The following is a 24,966-nucleotide window of genomic DNA, read 5'->3' as shown; positions in this document are numbered from 1 at the left end:
AGAAGAGAGAGGGAAATAAATAAATAAAAATTAAATAAACTTACAGCCATCAGGTTCCCATGTCTTCACCTTCTCCTACCCCCACCCAATCTATCGAAAAATGCAGCCAAGAAGCATAAACACAGGATACTGAAAACTCACCCGGAGACACTGATTTCAGACCCTTACTTCTGCACCAACAAAAGCATACTATCGAATCACCTCATCTTCCACACCAAAAAACGTGCACAGTGGAGGAACACCCTCTACTCCATGCTTCGAATCTCCAACACCCAAAATACCCCTCACGCCCTCAAATGGCGGTCACAGCCTCGGACTTCTACAAGGCGAATACCACCATATCCATATACAATAATGGTAAGATCCTCATACAAGCATCTAATAGCAATCTAGCACTCATAGATAAGATCTTTCATACTCTAAAAAGGGCAGAAAACAGCACGAAAAACTCTCTCCCCGACATGACTCCTCCCGTTTCTCCAGAAGGCACGCAACCTCTGATACTTAATCCATTAACGACATCAAGGGACTCTATATCTCGCCACACCTCCAATGACCCCTACATGTCCCTCACAACTGGCTCAATCACACAAGGGCCCCCGGGTACAGCTCGACCTGTCATAAGCTTAAATACCAACCACCCCAATGCAGGCACACACCTGATTCACCCGCCGACTAATGGAGAATGCACCAACCGAAACTCCACCCCTGACATCCCAATCACCCAACCAGCAGGTGAGCTATCTGACAAATCTCCTCTTGACTCGACATTTACATTGATCCCGTATCATCCCCTAACACCTTTGACGCCTTAACCGCTCATCCAAAATCAACACTCAGCGACCATATCCCCTTCCCATACAGAAGCCCCCCTTTCATGTTATCATCTCTTAAGACCATCCCTCACATCTACTCTAACTTACCAACTACCCTCCTTACTCAACTAACCCCATCAAAAACTATTAATGATATCCTCACTCAACTTGATATCCAGATCTCAACGCAACCAGGCCATACTGGAGGTCATACGGGAACACACATCCAAACACTTAACAAAGTGTCTTAACCATGACTGGACCGCGCCATTCAACGAGTTAACCATAGTCCTAGCCCATCTCAAGGACGAAATGCAAAATCTATCACCAATCCCCAGTGAACTCCTAACTTCTAATAAAGCTACTAGCGACACCGTGAACCGAATAAGTCAGCAAACCAGTAGATACTTCACCACGAATCCACACCCAGACTATACAACACAGAGTAAAATACCCTCCCTCGACGACCCGGATCGTCCTATGAGGGCTATGGATGGCCTATCTGACAATAACTTACATGACCTTCTCATATCAAACAACAGCCATAATGACAGCAGCAAGTCTTTAGGTTGCACCACCCAATCCATTCGACCAAACCCCTGCAGAGAATCCACTCACAACTACAGATCCATAATTAGGGAAAACCTAACAAAGGTCAACATATTTTTATATTTAAATTTATAAAGCGCTCAGCTACCCGTAGGTTTCCCGGCGCTAAAACCAAAAAGAGAGGGGGGCGGTCAGAAGGATGGCAGTTATAAGTTAAATAACCATGTTTTTACCTGTCTGCGAAATTTAAGATAGCAGGGCTCAGTTCGTAACAGGAGAGGAAGGGAATTCCATAAAGAGGGGGCCAGCCAGGCGAAGGAGCGGCCACCCATTCTGGATCTTTTGATTCTAGGAACCAAGAACAGGTGCTGGTTAGATGATCGCAGAAGGCGGGGGGGACAGTAATGCTGTACCAAGGATTTAAGATAGGGTGGGGCCAGGCCAGCATTTATTCTGTGCATAAAGCATAGGGCCTTAAATTTTGTACGGCTTTCAATGCGAAGCCAGTGCAGAGTGCGAAGAGAATTGGATGTAGGGGAGGTATTAGGGAGTTTACAGAGCAGACGGGCAGCCATATTCTGGACTGTCTGAAGCTTACGCGTCACTTCTTTGCAAGCTCCCAGGAGAAGAATGTTCCCGTAGTCCAATCTAGAGGTGATTAAGGCCTGGACCACGGTTTTTTGAGTATCCTGGGGCAGCATCCAGATGATCTTACGTAACCACTTAATGATAGTAATACAAGTGGAGGAGGTTTTAACCACGTGGTTCTTCATGGATAACTGGTCGTCAAAAATGTCGCCGAGGTTGCGTGCTGTTTTAGACGGAATGGGTGGAGTGCCCATTTGAGAGGGCCAGTGTTGGGGTCCCCATAAGGTGGTATTATGGCCAAACAGAAGAAGCTCTGTTTTACCCCCGTTCAGTTTCAGCTTGTTGTCATACATCCAAGCTGGGATGTTGCTGAGTCCTGCGCAGAGGGAAGAGGAAGAAGAGTGAGAGCCTGTAGAGAGGGAATAGATGATTTGAGTATCATCGGCGTACGAGTAAATAGTGAGCCCAGCTTGCTCCGCAATAGTAGCCAAAGGTCTGACATACAAATTGAAGAGCAAGGGGCTCAAGATGGAACCTTGCGGAACTCCGTACGTCGATTTATAAATTTGGGAAGCTGATGAGGAAGAGAAGACTTGGAACGTACGGTTTGATAAAAAACTGATAAACCAATTGAGGGCTGAGCCGGTGATGCCAGATGATCTAAGGGCATTGATGAGAATGGGGTGGGAAACCGTGTCAAATGCGGCACTCAACTCAAGCAAAATGAGTGCCACGGTTTCCCCCCTATCCACTCGGCATCGGATGTTTTCAGAGACCCCCAATAGGGTGGATTCCGTCGAGAAACCTGACCTAAAGCCGGATTGGGAAGGATGTAAAATTCCCCTCGATTCAACATGGAAAGAGAGTTGAAAGTTGATGTGCTTTTCCATGATTTTTGAGAAAACCGGGAGGAGTGAAATGGGGCGGAAGTTCGATGGAATGCTAGGGTCGGCATTAGCCTTTTTTAACAGAGGCATTATCATCGCATGTTTCCATGCAGAGGGTACTGTAGCTTCTCTAAGGGAGGAGTTAAGAAGATCCATAATGAGTTCCAGGGACGAATTGTCCAACATTTTTAATATTTGGGGGGGAAAAGGATCCAAAGGGGAGCCAGATTTGATTTTGCTGATAATGTCAGAGAGTGTATTGATATTGAGAGAATCCCATGTGTCGATCAACTGTGACGCAGGGGGACTGGTGTCCGATGGAACTTCTGAATCACAGGAGATCGTGAGGTTAGATACTGTAGGGGGGGTCTGCTGTGTGGGGGTAGGGAATCTGTCCTCTAAAGTCACTTGATCAACAGGTCTGATTGTGGCTGGTGGGTGAGATCGAGAAGGGAAAGGGGTAATTTTTTCAAAAGCAGAATAAATGGCATCAATTTTGGCGATAAAGAATTCAGCCAAAGAATTGCACTGTGCAGTATTTAGACAAGGTGGTTAAGGCTGACACAATGCGCCCGAGAGCTTTTGTACTGCCTTAAAAAGGGCTTTAGGACGATTTTGTGCCTCAAGAATGGTTAGGTTGACATGTTCAGCTTTTGCAGTTTTGCATAAAGAATGATATTTAGTTAAGGCAGCTTTGTAATTTTGTTTGGAACACAGGTCATATTTTATGCGCCATTTGCGCTCGAGGTTTTTGCAGATGGTTTTTTCATTTTTTAAAGCGGCTGTGAACCAGGGTGCAGGCGGATGGTGGAGGTTGTACTTTTGCATGCGCTGCGGTAAGCATGCATCGGCTGCATGTGTAAGCCAGGCATTAACAGCATCAGCTGTTTCAATACTGGTGACTTCCGTGAAAGGCCTAGAACTCTTAAGACAAGAATTGAGTTTCTTAAGGTCCAATTTATTCCAGTTTCTAGATAATCTAGATTCTGTAGGATTAGCGAGGGTGTTTGGAAGACAGCCAATGGTAACCGAGAAAGTCACCATATAGTGGTCAGACCATACAATAGGTAGAGGGGCTTCACATGTGATGGTTTCTAAATTAGATAGGATAGGGTCTAGCAGGTTCCCTGCTCTATGAGTGGGACCAGAGTTCTGTAAAATAATATTTAGAGCAGCCAGGTCCTGTAAAAGATTGATGCCGGTGGAACAGGAAGAATCATTCAAGTGCATATTCAGATCTCCGATAATTGTAAAGTTAGTTGAGTTCTGGATTAAAGATGCTACATACTCAGGCAAGGTGGCGGCCCAGGAACTCGCTGGGCCGAGGGGACGGTAAATGAGCATCCCCGAAAGAGTGAAGTTGGGAGATAGCGACAGCTTGAAAAGACCGGCTTCACTGTTGGGTAGTTCAAGGTCTTCCCACTTGCAGGAGTACAGTCTATTATAAACTATGGCTATCCCTCCACCATCTTTCATTATTCTGTTTTTACCAACATAGGTGTAGTTGTCAGGGAGAGCAGCAGCAATATCCGGGCCAGAGTAGTCTTTTAGCCATGTCTCAGTGAGGAATAAGGCTGCAGGTTCCACCGAGACGAGTAGATCAAAGATCTCTCTCTTATGCTTAACTAATGATCTACAGTTTAAGCTGATCAGCATCCGGGTTTCAGGCAGTACTATAGAGGAGAGTTTTGAGCGTGATTGAGGGAAATTAGAAGAGGCTATGTTGGTTAGGGAGGGAAAGGATGTGAGGGGGAGAGAGCAGGTCGGACAGGTTAGGGGAGCACACTGGGGGTTCATGGTAGTGCAGTGTGAACACTGTGATGGCCTGAGGCTAAAAAGAGCCTCCCTGGAGTAGGTGTGGGGTAGACCGGAGAATGCGATACCAGGGGTTGTAGCCCCTAGTCCCGGCCCATCACGGACGGGCGCAGACGGGCTTGCCTTAGGCGCGCCTTCAGCGCGCAAACGGCGCGCCCGCTGCGCTCGTCCGCTGCGCTTCCTGAAGTTGCACATTTTTATGTGTAATGGGGGCGGTTAGGGGGGCGTGGCCTAGAAAGGGGCGTGGCCAGCGGCCTCGCTGGTGATGGCGGCGGGGTGTTCTCTGTGGGCGCGAGGTCCCGTGTCAGCGCTAGATCCGCTGCACGGTTGCGCTGCAGATAGGATCCAGTCAGGTAGGATATTAAAAATATAACAAACACAGTTTAAAATAAATGCAAGTTCTGCCTACTCCCGGCTTTCCGCCTCAGGAGATTGAACATATTGCAGTCTACCCTCACTCACTTGACTAGCAAACTAAAGTGTGCACTAATCAATTGCAGATCGGCTAACGAACATGCTTCAGTCATTTACGATCTCATCCTCTTGAATGATCTGGACATCATCATCCTCACCGAAACATGGCTAAAGAGTTCATCTGCTCCCATCCTTGACCCACTGGTCCCCCCTAGTCATGATATACTTTGCCTCGATAGAACTGAGAAATCCGGTGGGGGGTTAGCCTGCATCTATCAAAACACATCTGTATTCAAAATGATACAGACATCTATTCTACCACTATGTGCAAGGCTCCTTACCGGACTACCTTAAAATAGGGCAGGTCACACCTCCACAGACCTCAACAACTATCGACCTATATCAAACATCCCCACTCTGGCGAAACTAGTGGAAAAATGTGTACAAATTCAACTCTGAAACCACATCGAGAACTTCAACCTGCTAGATAAACACCAATCCGGCTTCTGTCAAGGCCTCAGTACCGAATCAGCACTCACCCACATAATGGATGACATTTTAAAAATGTTAGATCATAACGAATCGTGCCTATTGATACGTCTTGACCTATCTTCCGCTTTCAACACGGTTAAACATGGCAATTTGCTGTCCCTACTTGAACGAAGGATGGGCCTAACCGGTCCAGTGTTACAATGGTTCACCTCCTTACTAAGCAACAGAACCCAAAGAATCAAGATGAAGCTATCATTATCTCAACCATCCATGGTCACCCTAGGAGTTCCACAGGGATCAGCACTATTACCAATCCTTTTTAATTTACTCATCGAACCCCTCGCCAATGCGCTGAATTCTGCAAACATTCTATATCACCTATACGTGGATGACACACAACTATATATGAAAATCTTCTCACCAGATGACTTCATCTCGCTCAATGCCATTCTTCACAATATATATAATATATAAATTTCTTTATTCGGCTTTTCACAAAGGAAACCCATAAAAAGAACATTAAAAAGTACAATTTACATGTTAGCACAAATATACAAATTACTAAAATAGGTTCCAAAGAAATTCATACAAAGGCAATTTTACAAATTTTAAAAGGGAATATCAAAACGTTTCGATTCATAGAGATGAAGTTCCAGAGAGCTTTTTACAGGTTTTTCCTATGCTTCATAATACATTTTAAGAAATTAAGGACAATGTAACATACAGATTCAGATTCCAACATTTGGATGCGAAGGAAAACAGGCCGGCAATGTCTAAGGCCCCAGCGCCTCAGTGTTGGTAATAGCCAAATTTTCCTATGTGGGTGATAGAATTTGCAAAGCATGATAACATGTAAATTTGACTGGTTTGATTCCCCATCACAGGGACATGAGGGAAGACTGTGGTCCCAGCTGTTAGTCGAGGGGAAAGCAACCAGTCTAAAAAAAGTATCCAATCTGAATCTTGTCAGCAACATTCTCTCATAGGTAGTGACCTGAAGGGTTAAATATGGCTGAATGCCGTAAGTTGACTGGACCATATTCGCATGGAGAACCGAAGGTTTTGTCGCCTCGGAAGTCAATCTCAATGTCTCTAAATGACAGAGGGCTTGTTGCTTTAAGGCTCGCTTCGGGAGGTCAACTATTGACTCCGGGTGGAAATAATATTTCTCAAGGCCAAGGTCTTTAAAGAAGTTTCTAATGTAGCAGAGCCACTTTACTTTTGAGGACTGGTCAAGAGCCATTGTATCAGCTATAATTGCCTGCGTCAGTGCATTTTTGACAGAAGTCCAAATGCGCCGCCACAGCATCAATGGCTGAATCTTGAGCAAATCCTCTAAGTAAGGAATTCCTAATTCCAAATGAGAGGCATAGGTTGAAGTGCCTCTCGGGGTGGCTAAAAGAAATCTTAAGAAAATGTTTTCTGCTACCTGGAGGGCGCTGGTGTCCGTGTGTCCCCAGACTCCCGCTCCGTACAGGGCTATGGCCTGGCACTTGGCACTATAAATTTTCAATAGCTCCACTGGTGCCCTCCTCCCCAATCTCTGGGAGAAACTCATCAGTGCCGCCATGGATCTTCTGAAGAGATGGCATCTAGTCTCTACTGCTGGCTTCCATGTCAATCTATCGTCTATCATGATTCCAAGGTATGGGTTACTGGGCAGTTACCTCGAGTTTTTGGTTGTCGAGTTAGATGTCTTTTACTCCTTTTCTCCCTTTACCTGAGATCATGACAAACGTTTTTCTGACGTTCACTTGTCGGTCCAGACCGCCCATAAAAGTCGTATATCTATTCAAAGATTTCTGAAGTTCGCGCGGTGTGCGCGCGAGAATGACGGCATCATCCGCATAGAGGAGAGCGGGAATCAGGCGCTGTTTTACCCATGGGAGGTCCTGGGCCCCCCTCAACATCTCTGGCTCCAGGCCATTGGTGTATAATGAGAAAAGAAAGGGGGCCAGGACACACCCCTGCCTGACTCCATGCTCTACTCCAAAAGATGCCGTCAGCTCTCCGTTCAGACCAAAGCACACTCTTGCCGAGGCACTAGAATAGAGTTCCCTCAGAAAATCTAAAAGGGAGGGATCCACTCCCATTAGCCTTAAGACCGTCCACAGTTTTGAATGCGAAACGCAGTCAAAAGCTGCGGACAGGTCTACGTAGACCTCAAAAGCTGCGGACAGGTCTACGTAGACCTCAAAAGCTGCGGACAGGTCTACGTAGGTCTTCACAATATCCAAAGTTGGCTCAATGTCAACCACCTTATGCTCAACACCAAGAAAACTGAATTCTTCCTCATCTCCCCTCCCAATCACACACCCAAGATAGACTTATGGCTGAAGCATCAAACTTTCTCCGATTGCGCCCCACACTTCATCAACTCCGCAAAATCCCTGGGAGTCACCCTGGACAAATATTTAAATATGCAGGTGCAAATCTACAATGCCACCAAGGGAGCGAATTATCAGTTGAGTATCCTAAGGAAACTCAAACCCTTCCTCCCACAGACTGATCTAAAAATGGCGGTACAAGCACTAGTACTACCGAGACTGGACTATGGAAGCACCACTCTATGCAGTCTTCCAAAATATTAGCTAGCACAGCTCAGGGCGTCGCTTAACACCGCAGCCAGGCTGGTCACCTGAATAAAAAGAAATAACCACATCACCCCTGCCTTGAAGGCTCTGAACTGGCTACCCTACGATGCGAGAATACAACTAAAGATCGCCTGCATGACACATAAAGCCCTACCTAGCAACACCCCCAGCTATTTAGCACAAAAGCTGGAGCGGTCGGGAGGAGGCAGACATTCGCGAAGCTCGAGCTCACTACTACTAAAACCTCAATCCTTCCACAAAAAGAGAACTGGGTGCAGAGCTTTCTCAGGTATCGCACCGAAGATTTGTAACACCCTTCCCCCAGATGTACGCAGAATCTCCTCCTTTGCCGCCTTAAAAAAAGAATCAAAAATAGTTCTAATGAACGAATTAACACCCTAAAATGTTAACTCTCTGATGACTTTATGCCACAGATTGTATCCAAACACCAATGTCTACCTCTTTTGTATTGTATGCGATTTCTGATTGTATGTAAAAAGTGTGTGATACTAGTGTACTGTAAAGCACTCTGATACCCCCGTGGGTCATGTTTGTGCTATATAAAACGTTATAAATAAAATAAATAAATGGTAGTCCCTCTCGTTAAGAAAACTCTACTGGCTTCAACATAAGTTATAACTTTCACCTCATCTTGTTATTTACTTTTCCTCCCAAAATATTTAAGAAAGAAATTAATTTCCCCAGGCCACACACCCTCAGGGTGGATCAGGGTATTTAGGGTAGTGGTCCAGGTGGATACTGGCCCCCTGGGGCTGAGAGTATGAAGACACCTTAGAATGCACCCTTGCATCTTGTTTGGAGAGAGCAACACTGGTTAGAGGTGGGGAGAATTGTCCCATTAGGTAGACCCGAGACCTAGACACCATGGCCCAGGACAGTTCCCTTTATTCTCTGAGGTGTAACCTAGTGAGTTGCGGCAAATTGGCACACACGTTTGGCAGATGGGGTTTAGGCTTCAAAATATGTCAGATATGCTTATTTGACTTTGGACCCTCAATGGGGAAGGATTAAGATTTACTATACGTCCCACATGGGACTCATCCCATGCAAAGGTATCATGTCTACTATAGTCATGCAATTAAATAATTGGCAATCAATTTTTAAAGGAAGTCTCCATGTTATTTTGTGGGCTGATTCAATGTCTTAATTCTTAAAACAAAGTAGAGGCACGATGAGGGAGTTATTAATGGGGCATCATATAATGCCCCCGCATGGCACTGGGAATTGAGTACAAAAATGGCAGTTCTGTTTACATGCAATGATTGTGCTATTCCTGGATAGGAAAGTACTCTGACGTGCAATGTGACTTTGGGACACCAGGGCTTCCAAAGCTGCACACCAATCTTTCATTCACAAACCATCATTAGGTGATCCTAGTGCAGTATGAGTCATGACTTTCAAATGATCCAAACTGGGCTGGCTTTAAGTGACAGTTGTAGCTCCTGAAATAGCTCTTCACAAAGATTCATTAAGTTCTATCCCAGCTATGCATGCATGCCTAGAATAGAAACGCGGTACTTAAACTCCTAAAATGTTTATTTTTTTCTACTCTTTTCTGAATTAACCCTCATGGCCTTGGTAGTCCAAGGAAAAAGGCTTCATTTTTAGGTGACAACCAATGACCTCGGCATTGAGTATGCATCTACGTCATCACTATAGCCCTTGATTATCATAACTTTCGATTTCATTCTTTGAAGCTTCTCAGCCAGTCACCAATTTTAACCTACCAAGTACCGTGACTCATTTATATTTAGGGTGGGGAGAACTAATGTTGTGGTTCTTAACTTTTTAGTTGGTCGCTTTTCTTTGTTCAGTAGTACTGGTGCAGTAAGGCACCACCACGTGGTGGTGCCAAATTATTGCAAAAGGCCAGAAGAATTACCTTTACTAAATTTCTGGAGAATGCTCCAGTAGTCAAACTTCTATTTTACCTAGAGTGCTAAAAATCCTTGAACTCCTACTGTTGTTCAGATACATTCGCCTTCCATTGGGATGCTTAAAATGGCTCTTTAAAAATTCACTGTTTTGTTTAAAAATGTTGACAATTTTTATGCCATGAATAAACATATATGTATGTATGTGGTATTTATATAGCGCAAACCTAGCTAAAAGGCAGCAGAGGGTGTTACCTGGCTCAAGGCAGAGATATAGCATGTGATTAAAGGGGAAGCTCCTTTCGAAGAGCGAAAGTGGACTGTTACTGCATTTTGATGTAGTGTTTTTAAAGAAGTGCATACATGGAGAAGGCCTTTTGCCTTGTTTTTGCACAACTTTCCATCCAGTTTGATGGTGCCCTGGCTGCAGATGTGCCAAGAGACACCAGAAATAGTGAGCGTCTTGGTTGATAGTCAGAAATGGTGTCTGTGATGGCTTTGTAGGTGGTGTAGCTGGTTTTGAAGATGGTGCCGGTTGGCAAGGGGAGTCAATGGAGTTCCATATAGGTGAGGGTAATTTGGCAATATTTCTTCAGGCTCTTGAAGAGGGATGCTACTGCATGTTGGATGCCCTTAAGAGGTACCAGTGTGGAGTCAGAGAGGCAGAGGAGCAAAGCATTAATAGTGCTAAAAATCAGTATTATCTTTTAGTCAGCCGGCGGTGGTATGTGCATCTTTGGTAAAAGCGATAAAACAATAACATTTGTTTATTTAAAAAAATCTATATTTAACATTGCTCTAAAATCTATTTTTCTAATACTGACAGCGTGTGATCTCTGAAATTATGAAGGAGGAAGAAAACAAACTATCATTCAATGCACCAAAAGCTCGTCCTGTCCCTGCAGTCAAGGTGAGTGGATATTGTATTTGTAAATTGTGAGCCGTACAACAATTATGACACAAAAGGGTATTTGAAAACCACCCATTTGTTACTTGTTGATTGATTCGAAAGAATAAATACTGAATTTCATTGTATTTGTGCATAGCTTATACGCAAGGTAAGGTGACTATAAATGTAGTCTATTTTAGATATTAATTTTCTGTATGTGGCACACAATCCAAAAGCTCACCTAGCCCCACTAAGGTCAGTCCTTAACATGGCAACTCAACTCATAACTGGTGTAAAAAGATTTGAACACATCACACCAACCCTCAACGCACTCAACTGGCTTCCCATGGAAGGTAGATGTATTTACAAACTGGCCTGCATTACACACAAGGCCCTTCATGCCCAATCACCCAACTACCTAAACAGCAAACTGATAAAAACAGGAAAATCCAGAACTCTGAGAAGCACCAACTCACTTCTTATCATCCCCCTGAAACTGAAAAGGAAAACGACCCAATGCCGATCCTTCTCTGGTAACGTACCCAGGATGGGGAACACACTCCTATTGACCCTCAGATGCAGCCCCTCCTTCTCTTGCTTCAAAAAGGACCTAAAACTCCTTCTCCGTAAACAATACTTTACCGACCAAGTCAACCAACCTAGGCACCAATAACCTAAAGGACTCCCCCCTCACTTGGACCTCCAAGGAAGGTGTTATCTGACTGTTTCAACCACCTGCGTCTTTCTCCCCTCACTGTACACATAATTATTATGTATTTGCTTATATCTTTATGCATCCTCATGTCCTGCGATGTTATGCAATTTTCTCTTACTTTGTGTATGTTAAGCGCACGGGTGTAGCTAGCGCTATATAAAACTTTATAAATAAAATAAAATAAATCTGTTTTCGAATGCAGTAATTTCAATCTTGTATTTCTGTAACTCCACCTGTTTTTACTTCATTCCATGGCCTCTCATGGGTGCGCCACTTTCTGGTAGGTGTGTTCTGCATGAAGCACACACAACACCCTTGAGTTGTGCCTCACTGTCTTGCAACAGTTTTGGCCTTATCTCCTGGGCCATCTTCGCTTCAGGATCGTCACTAGCACCATTCTTTATTATACAGTTTGTTTTCCTTGGTGCCATCATCATCATTTTTCAAGACTTCTCTGTTTCAAGTTCATGCCATTGCTACCACAGCTGTGGTGGGTCCCATTCTACTCCTCTGGGTAGCTTCTAACAACCTGAAATCTCATCTCTACAAGCTGACCCTGCTGTAAGGCTAGCACCCAAATATTTATTTGACTTTGTTGCTTTCGGTGTTATGTGGCACTGCTTCCATGTGGTGTTCTTCTGTAACCTGCGTCACTGTCACAGGAGACAAGCTTCAGGAAGAGATCTTCCTCGTTTCAAGAAAGAGAAGATTACTCACTACGTCCAGCTCTTTCCATAGATGCTCAACTGATTGTTTAAGAAGGGTTTCGTGAAGGCACCTCAGATCAGGTCTGAACTCTCTTTTTATGTCTCTAGTCTTCCTCTTTTGTTCTGGGTATTCTGCCACAGAATGTTTAGTGCCCCAGAACCTTTAGTGCCCATATTTTAGCCAAATGTGCTTGTTTTGGTGTTTGCTTTCTACACAACTCAAACCTTTGGTTTCATTGGTGTTTAGTTCTCATTGTTTCTTTCCTAATCTCTTCTCCTGTTAGTCCACCCAGTTATCTACTCCTGCTCGCGGTCCGATCGTCAAGGGTTTTGCCATGGGTGCACTTGAATAAAAACAAGATCATAGTGGTTGGGGCAGTGCTATCTATGCCATCAAAGGTATCCTATTCTATTGTGTGCCAGACGTTTGCCTACTCAATGAGGAGATGCAACGGGAGCTAGTGGTACAGAAAGGACTGGTAGATAAGTACAAAAGTCCATGGATTACCTGCTGTACTCTTGTCTTCGATTCCTCACACCTTTAGGTCTGTCTTAGCACACTGTCTCGATCACATACACTTTTTCCGCCAGATCCCAACTTATCTGTAGTGGTATTGATGCCCATCTATGCGCCTAGCCTCGGATGTCTACAACTGAAATATGTTTGTCACCCGTCCTTTCCATGGGGGCTTACGAAACATTGGTTATTATCAAGAAGAAGATGTGGTAGGTGGGCGTGGCGTTCAAGTAATGCCTTAAAAGCTCTTTCAGGCTGCGGAGACACTATTGGCATAGGTATTTGGGGTAGGTATGTGTTTAACATGCATCTTTCTGACCTAAAGCTATCTGAAACTTAGTGGTGATGCAGATCGAGGGTCTGGGTGGAGAAATACTTGTGTGATTATTGTGAATGATTTTAATGATTCAGTTATTAAAAATTGAAACAACAGACACAATAAAACCAGATAAAATTCATGAAGAAAATAAGAGATAAAATCCAAATTCAAATTTAAACTCGGGCAGTATTTTGATGGTTTGAAGGCGATTCTTAGTGTAAACTTTTTCAACCTTAATGCGTTTGACGTTTAATTTTTAAAATGCGTTGACTGATGTAATCAAATAATAAATTCACACCAACCTGCGTATTGTTAAATATGACTTTATGGTGTATGAAGGCGTGTACTCAACTGACCCAGGACTCATTGAACACTATTCACAAAGGTAAATTTATACATGTGAATTTACTACAAGTAAATTTACTCCAAAGTTTTTGAGCAACTTTACTACTTTTGAGTGTTCCCATTTACGATTTATAGTTACTAAAAAATGTAGACTTCCATGCCCCAAACCCCTGAATACAAAGGTCGGAGCCTAATTTACAGTTTTAAGGATAACACTTGAGGCTTTTCACAGGTAGGCAAAGCTCGATCTCACCCTCCGAAGCAGAGGTCTCCCTCTGGTAAAATATACAGAAAAGTTTAAAAGTGTGTTAAACTTAGAAAAATAAATAGTGAAAATATGTTCAATTTAAATATTAAGGTAAATTCATTTCAAATATTTTCTATAGCATTATTCATTTAATTTTGAACTAAATATTTAATGATTTTGAATAAACTAAATTGAATTAAAATAGTTTTTCTTAAGATTACCATAAAAGCAATCCCACCTAAAGACCCAAAGTATAATATGCACATTTATATATTATCTAGTACAAAGCATTGAAAGTTATGCATAGATTTAATTTAATTATTAAAAGAAAAAAGAAAATTGCATTCAATATTTTTAAATCGGTCTTAACACACTTTATAATAAACAAATAATTATGTTAATTGATATTTACTGTTTTAACATTAAATGTATTAATATTTTTATTTAATAATTCCAGTGGGTTTTTATTTATAATACTTGTGTGGTGCAAGAGTTACTCTAGCTCTGAGTAGGAATACATTTACTATAATTTGGATCCTTTTTAGCTGTGGTAACTGCAGGACTGTGGTTTGTGAATAGCAATGGACTTACTCTTTTGAGGGTTGGGTGCATGTTCCTCCCTAAGCTCGTCGTTTTCCCTCTCTTAAGCCCTACTTAGTTCTCCCTTAAGCCCTTCCATTTACTAGTAAGTATTCTCCAATTTTCAGCCACTACCCCCTCCCTCCATTAACTACTCAAAGGTATACCTACCTCTGCGGAGATCTCTGCAGAGAGCTCCATGCATAAAAGATAGGAGAGGCAGAGGCATAGACCTTTGCATGTAGGTTAGTGAATAACATTTTGTAGTACTTTAATAGTTCTAATAAATCTACTGCAAAATGCAGTTTGTGAATAGACCCCATTGTGATCTCTTGTTGAGCGACTATTCCAGTCACCTTGGTTGCTGCACAGCGAGGGGACAAGAGGTGAAATTTGAGGACCATAGGCATAGTGCCGCTAAGGTGTGGACAACCTGCTCAGTCCTACCTCAACACAGTGGCGGGGTTCACGTGGCCTCCTTCCTCCCAGTAGCCTATTATCTCTCTGGGCTGACCCTTTGGTTGCTTACGTCCTCCCTCTCCTCCACTGTCCAGAAGATGTGTGTTGCTATATCAATTGTCCATGCTGTCCTCTCCCTCCATTGGATCGTACACATTCGTCATCTTGTTGTTAAGGCCACAACAACCACAAAAAGGTTTTCAGTATAGTACAGTGATTTCAAATTAGGCTATGCACACTTTCCACGTACACATCCTCACACAAGTGTGGCAAAATCAACCTGTCTCTGCAATGGCATGCACTAGAGTACAGGCATGCACCCTGGCCAGATGCTTGACACCACCTTCACCATAATAAAGCCCCCACACCACCCACTGCAACAGAATGCCTGCTCCCTCACATGGACATGTGTGTGAATGTGCCTCTTCATCTAGGGAGGGTGTGTGTTAATTCATACTTTTATCCGAGTAGTACGTAGGTATGTCTATCCCTTTGTCCTGCTATACTTTTCTTATTATTGTCCGGCAGTATTATTGTGTCTCCTGCCATGTTAGCGAGATAGGGTATTGAACTCTGGAAGTAGCAGAACTCCAGCTGAGGCAGTTGCAGAGTCTGAGGATGGTAGCTCCACATAGCTCCACAAAATAAGTTCTACAGTAAAAGATCTGTGACCACTGTGGTGCAATGCTGCTCCTATAAAAGAATTGTCCTCATTACAAAAAACACTGCCAATCACAAACGCAATGATGACGATTTGCAATGATGTTAACAGAGAAATTAAGCATGGGTTAGAAAGCGCAACTTACCTAAGTTGTGCATTTATTTAAACAATTTTATAATTGAACAATTTGAAAAAAATTTCCCTACATCTATAGGCTCAATTTAAAGTGGGGCGGAAATGGTGTTGTTCCAAAAGCAGGACAGATGCAGTGATTCTCCTGCAAATGAAAAAACATTGATTTAGGGTTGTGGCAGATGAAGGAAATTCCACTCTGCTAACAATTGTTACCACTAACAATTGGAAGTACATTTGTTGACAAGTCTGGAGTTGAACTCAATGTATTTGAAGCAGTAAAGCCTCACAGTATCGGCAGATTAATCTTCAAAGATTTGTCCCAAAACCGTGATGGAATGCCAAAAAATGGTACTTACAAGAACCCTACCAATAATAAAGAAAGGACTTCCATTTACGATACAGTGAATGGTCTTTCATTCGTCTATACAGCAGTAAATGAATATACATTTTATAGGGATCACTTGTACAATTGTAAACATAGTATGTCCCTCTCTTTGCAACAGGTTGACAATATACCGGTCAGATTGAATGCCACGGCCATCTTGCGAGAGGGAGCCCTCTACCAGCGCAAAGTGGATCAAGAGCTTCAGAAGTACGTATATATTAATATTGTTAGATACATGCCTGTCAATGCCTAGCTAATATGACAGATAGTTCACCTCACTGCAAGATCTGACGTGGCTAATGGAATAGTGATCATAAAACATTTATTTTTCTGTATATATATATATATATATGTATATATATATGTATATATATATGTATATATATATATATATTAAGAAATGTGCACATATGTGTTTAGGAACTCATCTGCTTCAACAGGTCTCCGACGTTTAACTATTTCTATAGAATTCTTAACACTGAGTGATAGTCCTTCGAGAAGAAGTGCTCATCTTACCATTTTGTGCAAGGGTTATCCATGGGGACTTATTTTGCCATGATGGACTCTGGCACCACTGGGAGCCTTTAGAGCTTAGTGTAAAATTAACGTAATTCTTCTGCAACATTTTACTGTGTTTTGTGTCCAATTTTCACTTGATATTCAACATAATAGACACAAACAGTTTGGATGCTCATTTTGGGGCAACATCCTTTACCATTCAGTCTTTTCCTTGCACGCCTTTACAACACATGGTTTTAGTACACAGATGTCTTGGTTTAGGGGTGGGCAGTGGTAAAAGGAAGTAAGGGTAAATTTAGGGTTTAGGGTTGGGTAGTGGTAAAGAAATACAGGGTAATTTCAGGGTTTAGGGGTGGACAGTGGTAAAAGAAGTAAAGGGTAATTTTAGGGTTAGTGCTAAAAATGAGGGATGACTGACAATATAATGCATGCTTTTACCACGCATGCCTTATCCAAGCAGCTTTTGCCCTGCATTCTTTTACATGGTCAATGCATATATGCCTTTACATGATAAAAAATAAAGCAGTTCTACCTTTGCTTAAATTAGATAGACTACGAGCTCTCAGAAGTGGGCCTAATGTGTAGTGTCACTAAGGGCCTTATTACGACTTAGGCAGGCCTCCTGCGCCACTGCCATCACTCCGTCCGCAGTGAGCCCGCTGCCGGATTCAGAGTTGAATCCAGGTCAGGTGGGCTGTGCTACATTATATGGCAGCACTTGCTGATTCTTGACTGAAAATGTACACCCCCACGTTTTGAACCAAGCTATTGTTGCCTTTGCTTCCCTGGTATCTGGCATTATTGGGTTTTCAGTGGTGCGCTACAATTCCTGGAAGCACCTAGGAAGCAGCATACAGTGTGTGGAAAACATGGCCAGAGTGTCTGGATCTTAGTCCTCACTTTGAGCATTATTTTATTTTCCAGGAAACAAGATTCACACTATAATGCTAGGTTAAATGTCGGTTCATTAGATTGGAAATTTAGGGAATTTATAAAGGCGCTGTGGTTGTGTTGTATTATGGCAACATCCACGGTCTCTGTGGAAAGTTGACCTCAATACGGTAATACCAGATGAGAATTGGGCACCTATGTAGTCAGTGCCAGGGAAAGAAATTGAGGCTGTACCTATGAACTTATAATATACAATTACTTGTTATTGTGCACCATAACAAATGAACGTGTTTTTTGCTAAATGATTAGATAGATGTGCCTGCTGTGAGCCCCGTAAGATGCCATTTACACTTAGCATTAATACATTTCAGACTTTATAAGGCAGGTCTTTACCCTGAATACTTTATCCAGAGGGCATTACAATGTGTTGACCTTTACAACATGTTGTAATACTACACACGTCTTTACCCTGCAATTCACTTCTCCAGATACCCTCTTTTTTAAGCTGTTAACCTCTCTTTACTTCTACCCTCCGCGTAACAGTCGCAACCCATTAACTCCCTTTACCCCTATAACCCCCATAACCCTAAAAAACACTTACCTTCCTTTATCTATACCCTCCATTACCTTTACCCATCCCTTAACTCATACCTATCCCTTAATTTCATTTTTTTTTAAATTACATAATATTTATATAATTTAAAAAATAAATACTTATCTGCATGGTAAAGTACAACCAGGTAAATTACCAAAAAGGGTCCGCCAATGTCCTTACCTGTTTGGTAATGTCCTGCTAGGTAAAGAGCGCTGAGTAAATACTTCATACAAGCATCAATCTTTAACTCAATTAATGCCCTTTGAAACTGTTGAAAAGGTGGCTCTCTTGTTAGTTTGCCAACTAGATAGCAAAAATATGTAAGAGGGTTGTTCTTTTTACTTCTGCCACAATGGAGGCTTTCCACTGTATGTTTTAAATGGTATCTCACTGCAGGGCAACAGTTGAAGGCTTTGATATGTAATGGAGAACTTCTAATGTAAACTGATGAGATACGTCTCATGGCCGAAAGATATAAGATCCGATTAATTCTATTTTCTGATTGGCAATGCTACCCAAGACATGGTGTCCAAGTAAGGCATTGTTGGTGAGGCTTGTTCCAGTTGGAACAACTAATATCATTTGATAAAAGTACTGGTGTTTTATTGCGGCATTACTATGTCGAATTTCGGCTAATTGATGTATTGATATTTTTAATGTATCTTTCAATTTATGTTATCAAGTATGTGTAACTTCTAAAGTGCACTTTCTGTGCTATATTACATGCTGTCAGACTTTGTTATTCGAAATACATCTCTGCATTCCTGATCACGCTTGTACGATTGCCTACTTTGGAATCTATACCAAATTGCTAACTGAATGAATATATTTATGTCAAGTCTTCGTATGGAAATGCTGCCACAATGGGTCATGCATCTTCTTCCTACATGCATAACATCCCTTTCTATTTTAAACTTTCCTCCAGTACTTCAAAACATTGGCCTTGTATGTAGACATTTTGACACAAATCAGGAGTATGTAGTTCATAATTAAAAAAATATTTTGTAAAGCACTAATAGCTCTTGATGCTAAGGCTAATAGAACTAGAGAGAAATTGGAATAATAAAGATTGATACTTTTTTGGATTGACAATTTCAAAGGACTTAACACCACAATTCAAATAATATATATCAAACTTTGTTTATGGCAAATCTGCACAGAAGTTATGTCTCTCAGCATACACGTTATATATAATTCACAAACTCTATTGACTTTGTTTGAAAGACACTTCTTTATTTATATTCTTTTTTTTAATATTCTTTAGGAAAAAGTGTCTTCTCTTTTCTTTACTTCAAATGTAGCCAATGCGTTTCACCACTATGGACTTCTTCGGGGCTACAAAAAAAGAGATACATAAACAAAAGTTTCTTTTAAAATTCACACACAATTTTAAATATACATTTTGTGGAAAGTGAAAAAGTGACAGTGTACACCATTTTTTCTTTTTTTACATTATTACATACATATTTTAAAACTCGGATTTCTACAGCAGACTTTTAGTTATCACCACGTATATGTTACATTTCTGTGACATTCCCTCCATAATTACAAGGCTAACACTGTGCATAACATTTACGGCTCCGAGTTTTCCATTTTTACTGATTTTTACAGATAAATACAGACAGAAAACAATGTGTTACCTGTCTGTAATTATTTTTAAATTGGAAAAATACTGAAAATTGTGCTTCTTGGGAGAGCCTCTCCATGCTGTCTTTCATGAACTCCAGGCAAAAGCTGAACAACTAGACAGCTTAGGGAGTTATAAAACAGCATGAGATTTCCTTAAACTCAGGCATATGGTAACATATAATTGTAGTATAATACTAATATGCAGCTATAGGTATAGTTTTATCTTATTTGTGGCTTCTTTATTTGCTAAAACGTGACAGGCATCCACGTATGAGGGCACATGTAAGAGTTAAATGTGGAAATATACCATTTTGCGATATCACTTATTCTCAAAACACACAATAAATATGGATAAATACCAATAAGTTGGCCAAAAAATAAATATGGATAAATACAGTCGGAAATGTTAAAAAAATAAGTACTTATTAGGGCACCTGGTTTTACAGAGCCTTAATAACAATATAGCATGAAGGACTGCAATGTATCTCAAATATATAGATTCTTTTCATTTCATATATGAAAGCCATTTCTCAGTGTCACCATTTATGAAAATTTACCATCTGTGAAGAAAGGTTATATCTAAATATTCATAACTATATTCTGCAGAGGAAACCTCCTTAATTTATTTTCGCAACTTCCAGGACTAGAAAATATAAAAACAACAACAGACATTGAAAGTGTCGCCTTTATCGCCCCAGAACAGGGCCAAATAAATGAGACCACGGTAGTAACCTTCTACAGTAAAGACATAGCTGCAGCCCTACTGTTGAATAAAGATCGTCTGGGCGATTGGGGCATTCAGATAAGTCTAGTGACTAAAGCTAAATACCCTGCCTTTCTAAAGGATAGAGTCCCAAATGCCTAAAAAGGATCACAACACTCCAACCTTGGCTAACAGAGATATAACCAGCCAGCTGCCTACTTCTGTTTTGCGTGGCTCCTTAGCAGCTACCCAAACAGTGCCTTGGAAAAGGAACCTGCTTCAAATAACAACATCTAGAACAGGAGGCTCCCGCCAATGTGCGCTTAAACGACAGAATTCTCAAGACTGGTCCTGGCTCTCCCAGGCCTTAGGGTGAAGCACATAACACCTCAAGTGGACATAAAACTAGTAAAGATACTGTCCACCTCCTTAGTGTCTATTCCTGGAACATCCGAGGGCTAACAAACGAAAAAGCTGAAAGAGTAACAACCTCTCTTTTAAAAAAACATGATATTATTACCCTGCAAGAAACCTGGTCCTTGCAATTTACCACCTGAGAGGACTACACTGTTTATGAATCCCATGCAATTGCATCTCAAGTAGGCGGTCATGCGTCAGGAGGCATATTAATTGCTCTCAAGAAAAACTTAGCCCTAAAGGTCTCCTCAACTTATGAAGGGTAAGGTGACTACATTTTCATTAATATTCAGTCACAACCGTTGGGAAGAAATAACATCAAACAACAAACTATTATCCTTGGTTGTATTTATCTACATCTAAAACCAAGCGAGAGACAACTCTGAACAAAATTCTCCCCATCATGAGAGATTTTTTTTAACATTTCCCGAACGATATGTGGCTAATAATGGGAGACTTTAATGCCAACCTAATGGGGACAAGCTTGGGCCCCTCCCTTCTAACCTCACTGGACAATCAAATGTGGGCCATCCCAGATATAAAGTGCCAGTACCAATGGAAGGATACTCATGGGACAAAGGCGGCTGTAAGCTTAAACCAACTAGGGCCCGCATTCTAAACGGTAGATTAGAGCCGCTTACACCCATGTATCTCCCTTCAGATTGGCTACCTTGGATTACATATGGATCTCGGTCTCCCATTTCCAATTTGTCCAGGAATTTTTGGTAACTCCCTCATTGGAAAGTGATCATGCCGTTTTAACGTGCAAAGTTATATCCAAACAGAGCTTCTGCCCCAAAAGCTACCTGATTGGGAAAGAATCAACATTGGAGCCTATTAGAAAACTATGGTGGACTTTGGACCAATAAGAGGCAGTGGAAGAGAAGGTGGTCAATTTTTTGGAAAACTTGAATCACAAGTTTAGCAGCCAGCTGACGACACCCCTGTGGGAACAGGTAGTGGAGGACCTTAAAAAAAAATCTATCTGTAAAGAGAGTTAAAAGCTCAAATAATTACCCTTCATCTATACCCCACTGCAGCGACTGCCAGCACACTATGTTGAGCATTAAACACAAATTAAACACTTTATTGCGAAAAAGCACACATACTAACATAGATCACAAATCCCTACGAGAGAAGATATTGACCACCCGTAAGGAGTATAGGAAAACAAGGTACAACTATAAAAGGATAAAAGAAGAACAGCACTGTACACTTGCCCATGTAATTATAAAATCAATTGACCAAAAGAGATTTTGGAGGTGGGTAAACAAGATTGCCAGACCAGGCCAACCATCCACCATAACAAATGTCTCTCTATTTATTTATTTATTTATTTAGAGTTTTGTATAGCGCGAACAAGACCCTTGGGTATCAGAGCGCTTCACATTACATGAGGTAGTTCTAATCTGTATCGTAGTAGCAACTTTCACAACATTAGGAGGTAGGTATATATATGGCACATAAAATATAAGAACACATTTCTACAGGAATATAGATTATATCAACATAAGTACGAACCATGACTTAATACATAGCACAATATAAAGTGTAACTGAATCCGACGATCCTGAATGTTTATTTTCTGAGTCTGTTTCAATTCCTGCCAATGCGCATGCCTTCTGTCTTCCTATATTCTGACTATGGAAGGAATTTACTCATTAGGAAGATCTTAGTTTCCCTCTTAAAGGATATAGTGTTTTCAATCTTTCTAATGTTAGAAGGAAGTGAATTCCAGATTCTAGGTGCTGCTCCTGAGAAAGCTCTGTCGTAAGTTTTCTTCTTCCGGAAGATGGCAGGTCTCAACATAAGCTCCTTTGTGCTCCTGGCTGGTCTGTTCCCTCCAGATAGTTTAATTTTCTGAGCAAGGTAGTTGGGTGTCTTGTGGTGGAGTGCCTTATGAGTTATGCATGCTATTTTTAGCTGGATTCTGGCTTCGTATGGCAACCAATTTAATGCCTTCAAGTGTGGCGAAATGTGGTCAAATTTCCTTGATCCAGTGATTAGTCTTGCCGCCGCATTGAGACATGCCTTCAGGGGTGCTGTTGAAATTTTTGGAAGCCCCGCTAGCGTCGTACATCCATATTCAATCCTCGCGATAACAAGAGCCTGAACTGCCAGTTTGAGGTCTGCTTTGGATATGAATGGTTTCACTTTTCTGATGTAGTTCAGATGGTAGCGGGCGCTTTTTGCCATTGTGTTGATATGGGATTTCATGTTTAAATTCTCATCTAGTGTGATTCCTAGTGATTTCGCTGAGCCCACTAGGGTAGGGGTGCAATTTAATGCTGTAATCATGTTGGTCCATTCCTTCACTTGTGTGTGTATCTTCGGTGGGGATATTAGCAAGAATTCCGTTTTTTGTGTGTTTAGTTTTAGATGGTTGTCAGCTAGCCATCGTAGTGTCAATTTTAATGTCTCATTCATTCTCGAGATATCTTCCCTGGATGTGATCTTGATATATATCTGGGTATCATCCGCGTACATGTGGTAGGATATTTTCGACTTTCTGAGGATTTCAGTGAGTGGTTCGATGTAAAGGTTGAACAGTGATGGCGATAATGTAGAGCCTTGTGGAACTCCAATTGAATTAGGGCATGTTGGTGAGAGTGATTGGTTGACCAGGAATCTTTGCGTTCTATTCTGCAGGAATGATTCAAACCATTTAAGCACATTTCCAGCCATTCCCATCCTGTCATGGAGTCGTTTCTCTCTGATTGGAAGGCCCATATTGAAACTCTTTATGTTGAGCTTGACAAATATAGTTGGTGTAATTATCATAGCTCTACCCCCCCAATCCCCACACTGGGACGTCGCCCCAATCAAGTTGCTCTCATCAAAAAATGAAGGCGTCCAGGAGGGGCTCCCGGCCCCAATGGGTTACCAACAAAGATATATAAAGCTTCGACTCACAAGTGGGCAGCCCTCTTGACTCCCCTATTTGCGTCATGCAGATAAGGTGGACCCATTCCTGATTCTTGGCGAGGTTCTTTCCTCATCCCTATCCACAAAAAAGGTCACCGATCTAATCCTGATAACTACCGGATGATTGCACTCCTTGATGTCGATGGGAAGGCCTATGCAAGCGTCTTATTACAAGAACTGACCAGTTGGGTGGAAGACTGTTAATTAATACTTTTTACGCAAACTGGCTTTCAAAAGGGCTGCCACGTTGAGGACAATCTGGTTTGCTTAGCCCACATAATTGAGGTTACACTTGCAACAAAGGAAAAATCGCTGTTCTTGGGATTTATCGATTTCCAAAAGGCATTTGATAACAATGTCCGCCCCAGGCTCTGGGAGAAATTGCACAAATGTGGTATTCTGCAGACTCTACTCAATGCCCTTATCGCTCTGTACTCCGATACTTGGGTCAAAATAAAAGTCTCCGCTGGTTGGTCTACAACCAACAAAATCATGACCAACAAAGGCCAAAGCAGGGATGCATTTTGGCCCCTCTACTCTTTAATTTGTACGTCGCAGACTTACCAGAATGGCTGGCCCGCTCTCAAGCTTACTCCCCAAGAATCGCATCTGTTAAAATCCATTCAATGCAATACGCAGATGATACGATTCTCCTTGACCAAACAGAGGTGGGCCTTCAACGACTTTTTGATTCCTTGGCAACATATTGTGAAACTAATGCACTGAAGATTAATATCTCTAAAACCAAGGTGATGATAGTCTCGAGAAGTTGAGCAAGACTGTGCCCCTGGTACATCGTTGGGAAACCTATTGAGGTAGTCACCACATATAAATATCTTGGAGTCTGGATAGACCACAGAGGGAGCCCGAGTCCGCAAATCGCTGCGAAGGCAAAGTGTGGCTTGCAGCCTGGAGGAGGCCTTCCTACAAACCAAGAAAGCTCTCCATTCTCCAGACTTCACCCCGCTAATTAGAGTGATAGATGCCAAATTGCTATCCACAATAGCCTTTGGGGCCACTACCTTTAAAGACAAAATGTTCACTTGGTTGGACAGAATGCAATCAGCCTGTTTCCGCAGAGTGTTTCCCCTACCCAATTAGACCTATCATGCCCAAATCCGTATAGAGTCCTGCTTGTTCTCCCAACATTGGATTATGAAAGCAAGATTCATTGCCTACTGTGCAAAAACCAAAATGTCTCAGCCATCCACACTAAAGAGTTGCATCTGGTTACTGTTAAATAACCCCAGCACTTCTTGGAATACGTTTTTTACATTCTG

General features: G+C 41.8%; 1 protein-coding gene and 1 long non-coding RNA gene across 3 annotated transcripts in view; one reads left to right on the top strand and one right to left on the bottom strand.

The window, feature by feature from the left end:
* CFAP99 (cilia and flagella associated protein 99) overlaps positions 1 to 24,966 on the top strand; it is a 381,916-nt gene that overhangs the window by 287,134 nt on the left and 69,816 nt on the right. For both annotated transcript variants that reach the window (XM_078679007.1, XM_078679006.1), the window contains exons 9-10: positions 10,876 to 10,959; positions 16,126 to 16,214. In XM_078679007.1, the coding sequence (XP_078535133.1) occupies positions 10,876 to 10,959; positions 16,126 to 16,214 (173 nt within the window). The remainder of the gene's footprint in view (positions 1 to 10,875; positions 10,960 to 16,125; positions 16,215 to 24,966) is intronic.
* Positions 19,225 to 24,966, bottom strand: part of LOC144821479 (uncharacterized) — a 41,873-nt gene continuing 36,131 nt past the window's right edge. The window contains exon 3 of the long non-coding RNA XR_013608356.1: positions 19,225 to 19,347. This is a non-coding gene — a long non-coding RNA (uncharacterized LOC144821479). The remainder of the gene's footprint in view (positions 19,348 to 24,966) is intronic.

Source organism: Lissotriton helveticus, chromosome 2_2, assembly GCF_964261635.1.
Source record: "Lissotriton helveticus chromosome 2_2, aLisHel1.1, whole genome shotgun sequence".
Lineage (NCBI taxonomy): Eukaryota > Metazoa > Chordata > Amphibia > Caudata > Salamandridae > Lissotriton > Lissotriton helveticus.
Note: the sequence above shows the minus strand (reverse complement) of the source record. Positions and strands in the feature narration are given on the sequence as shown.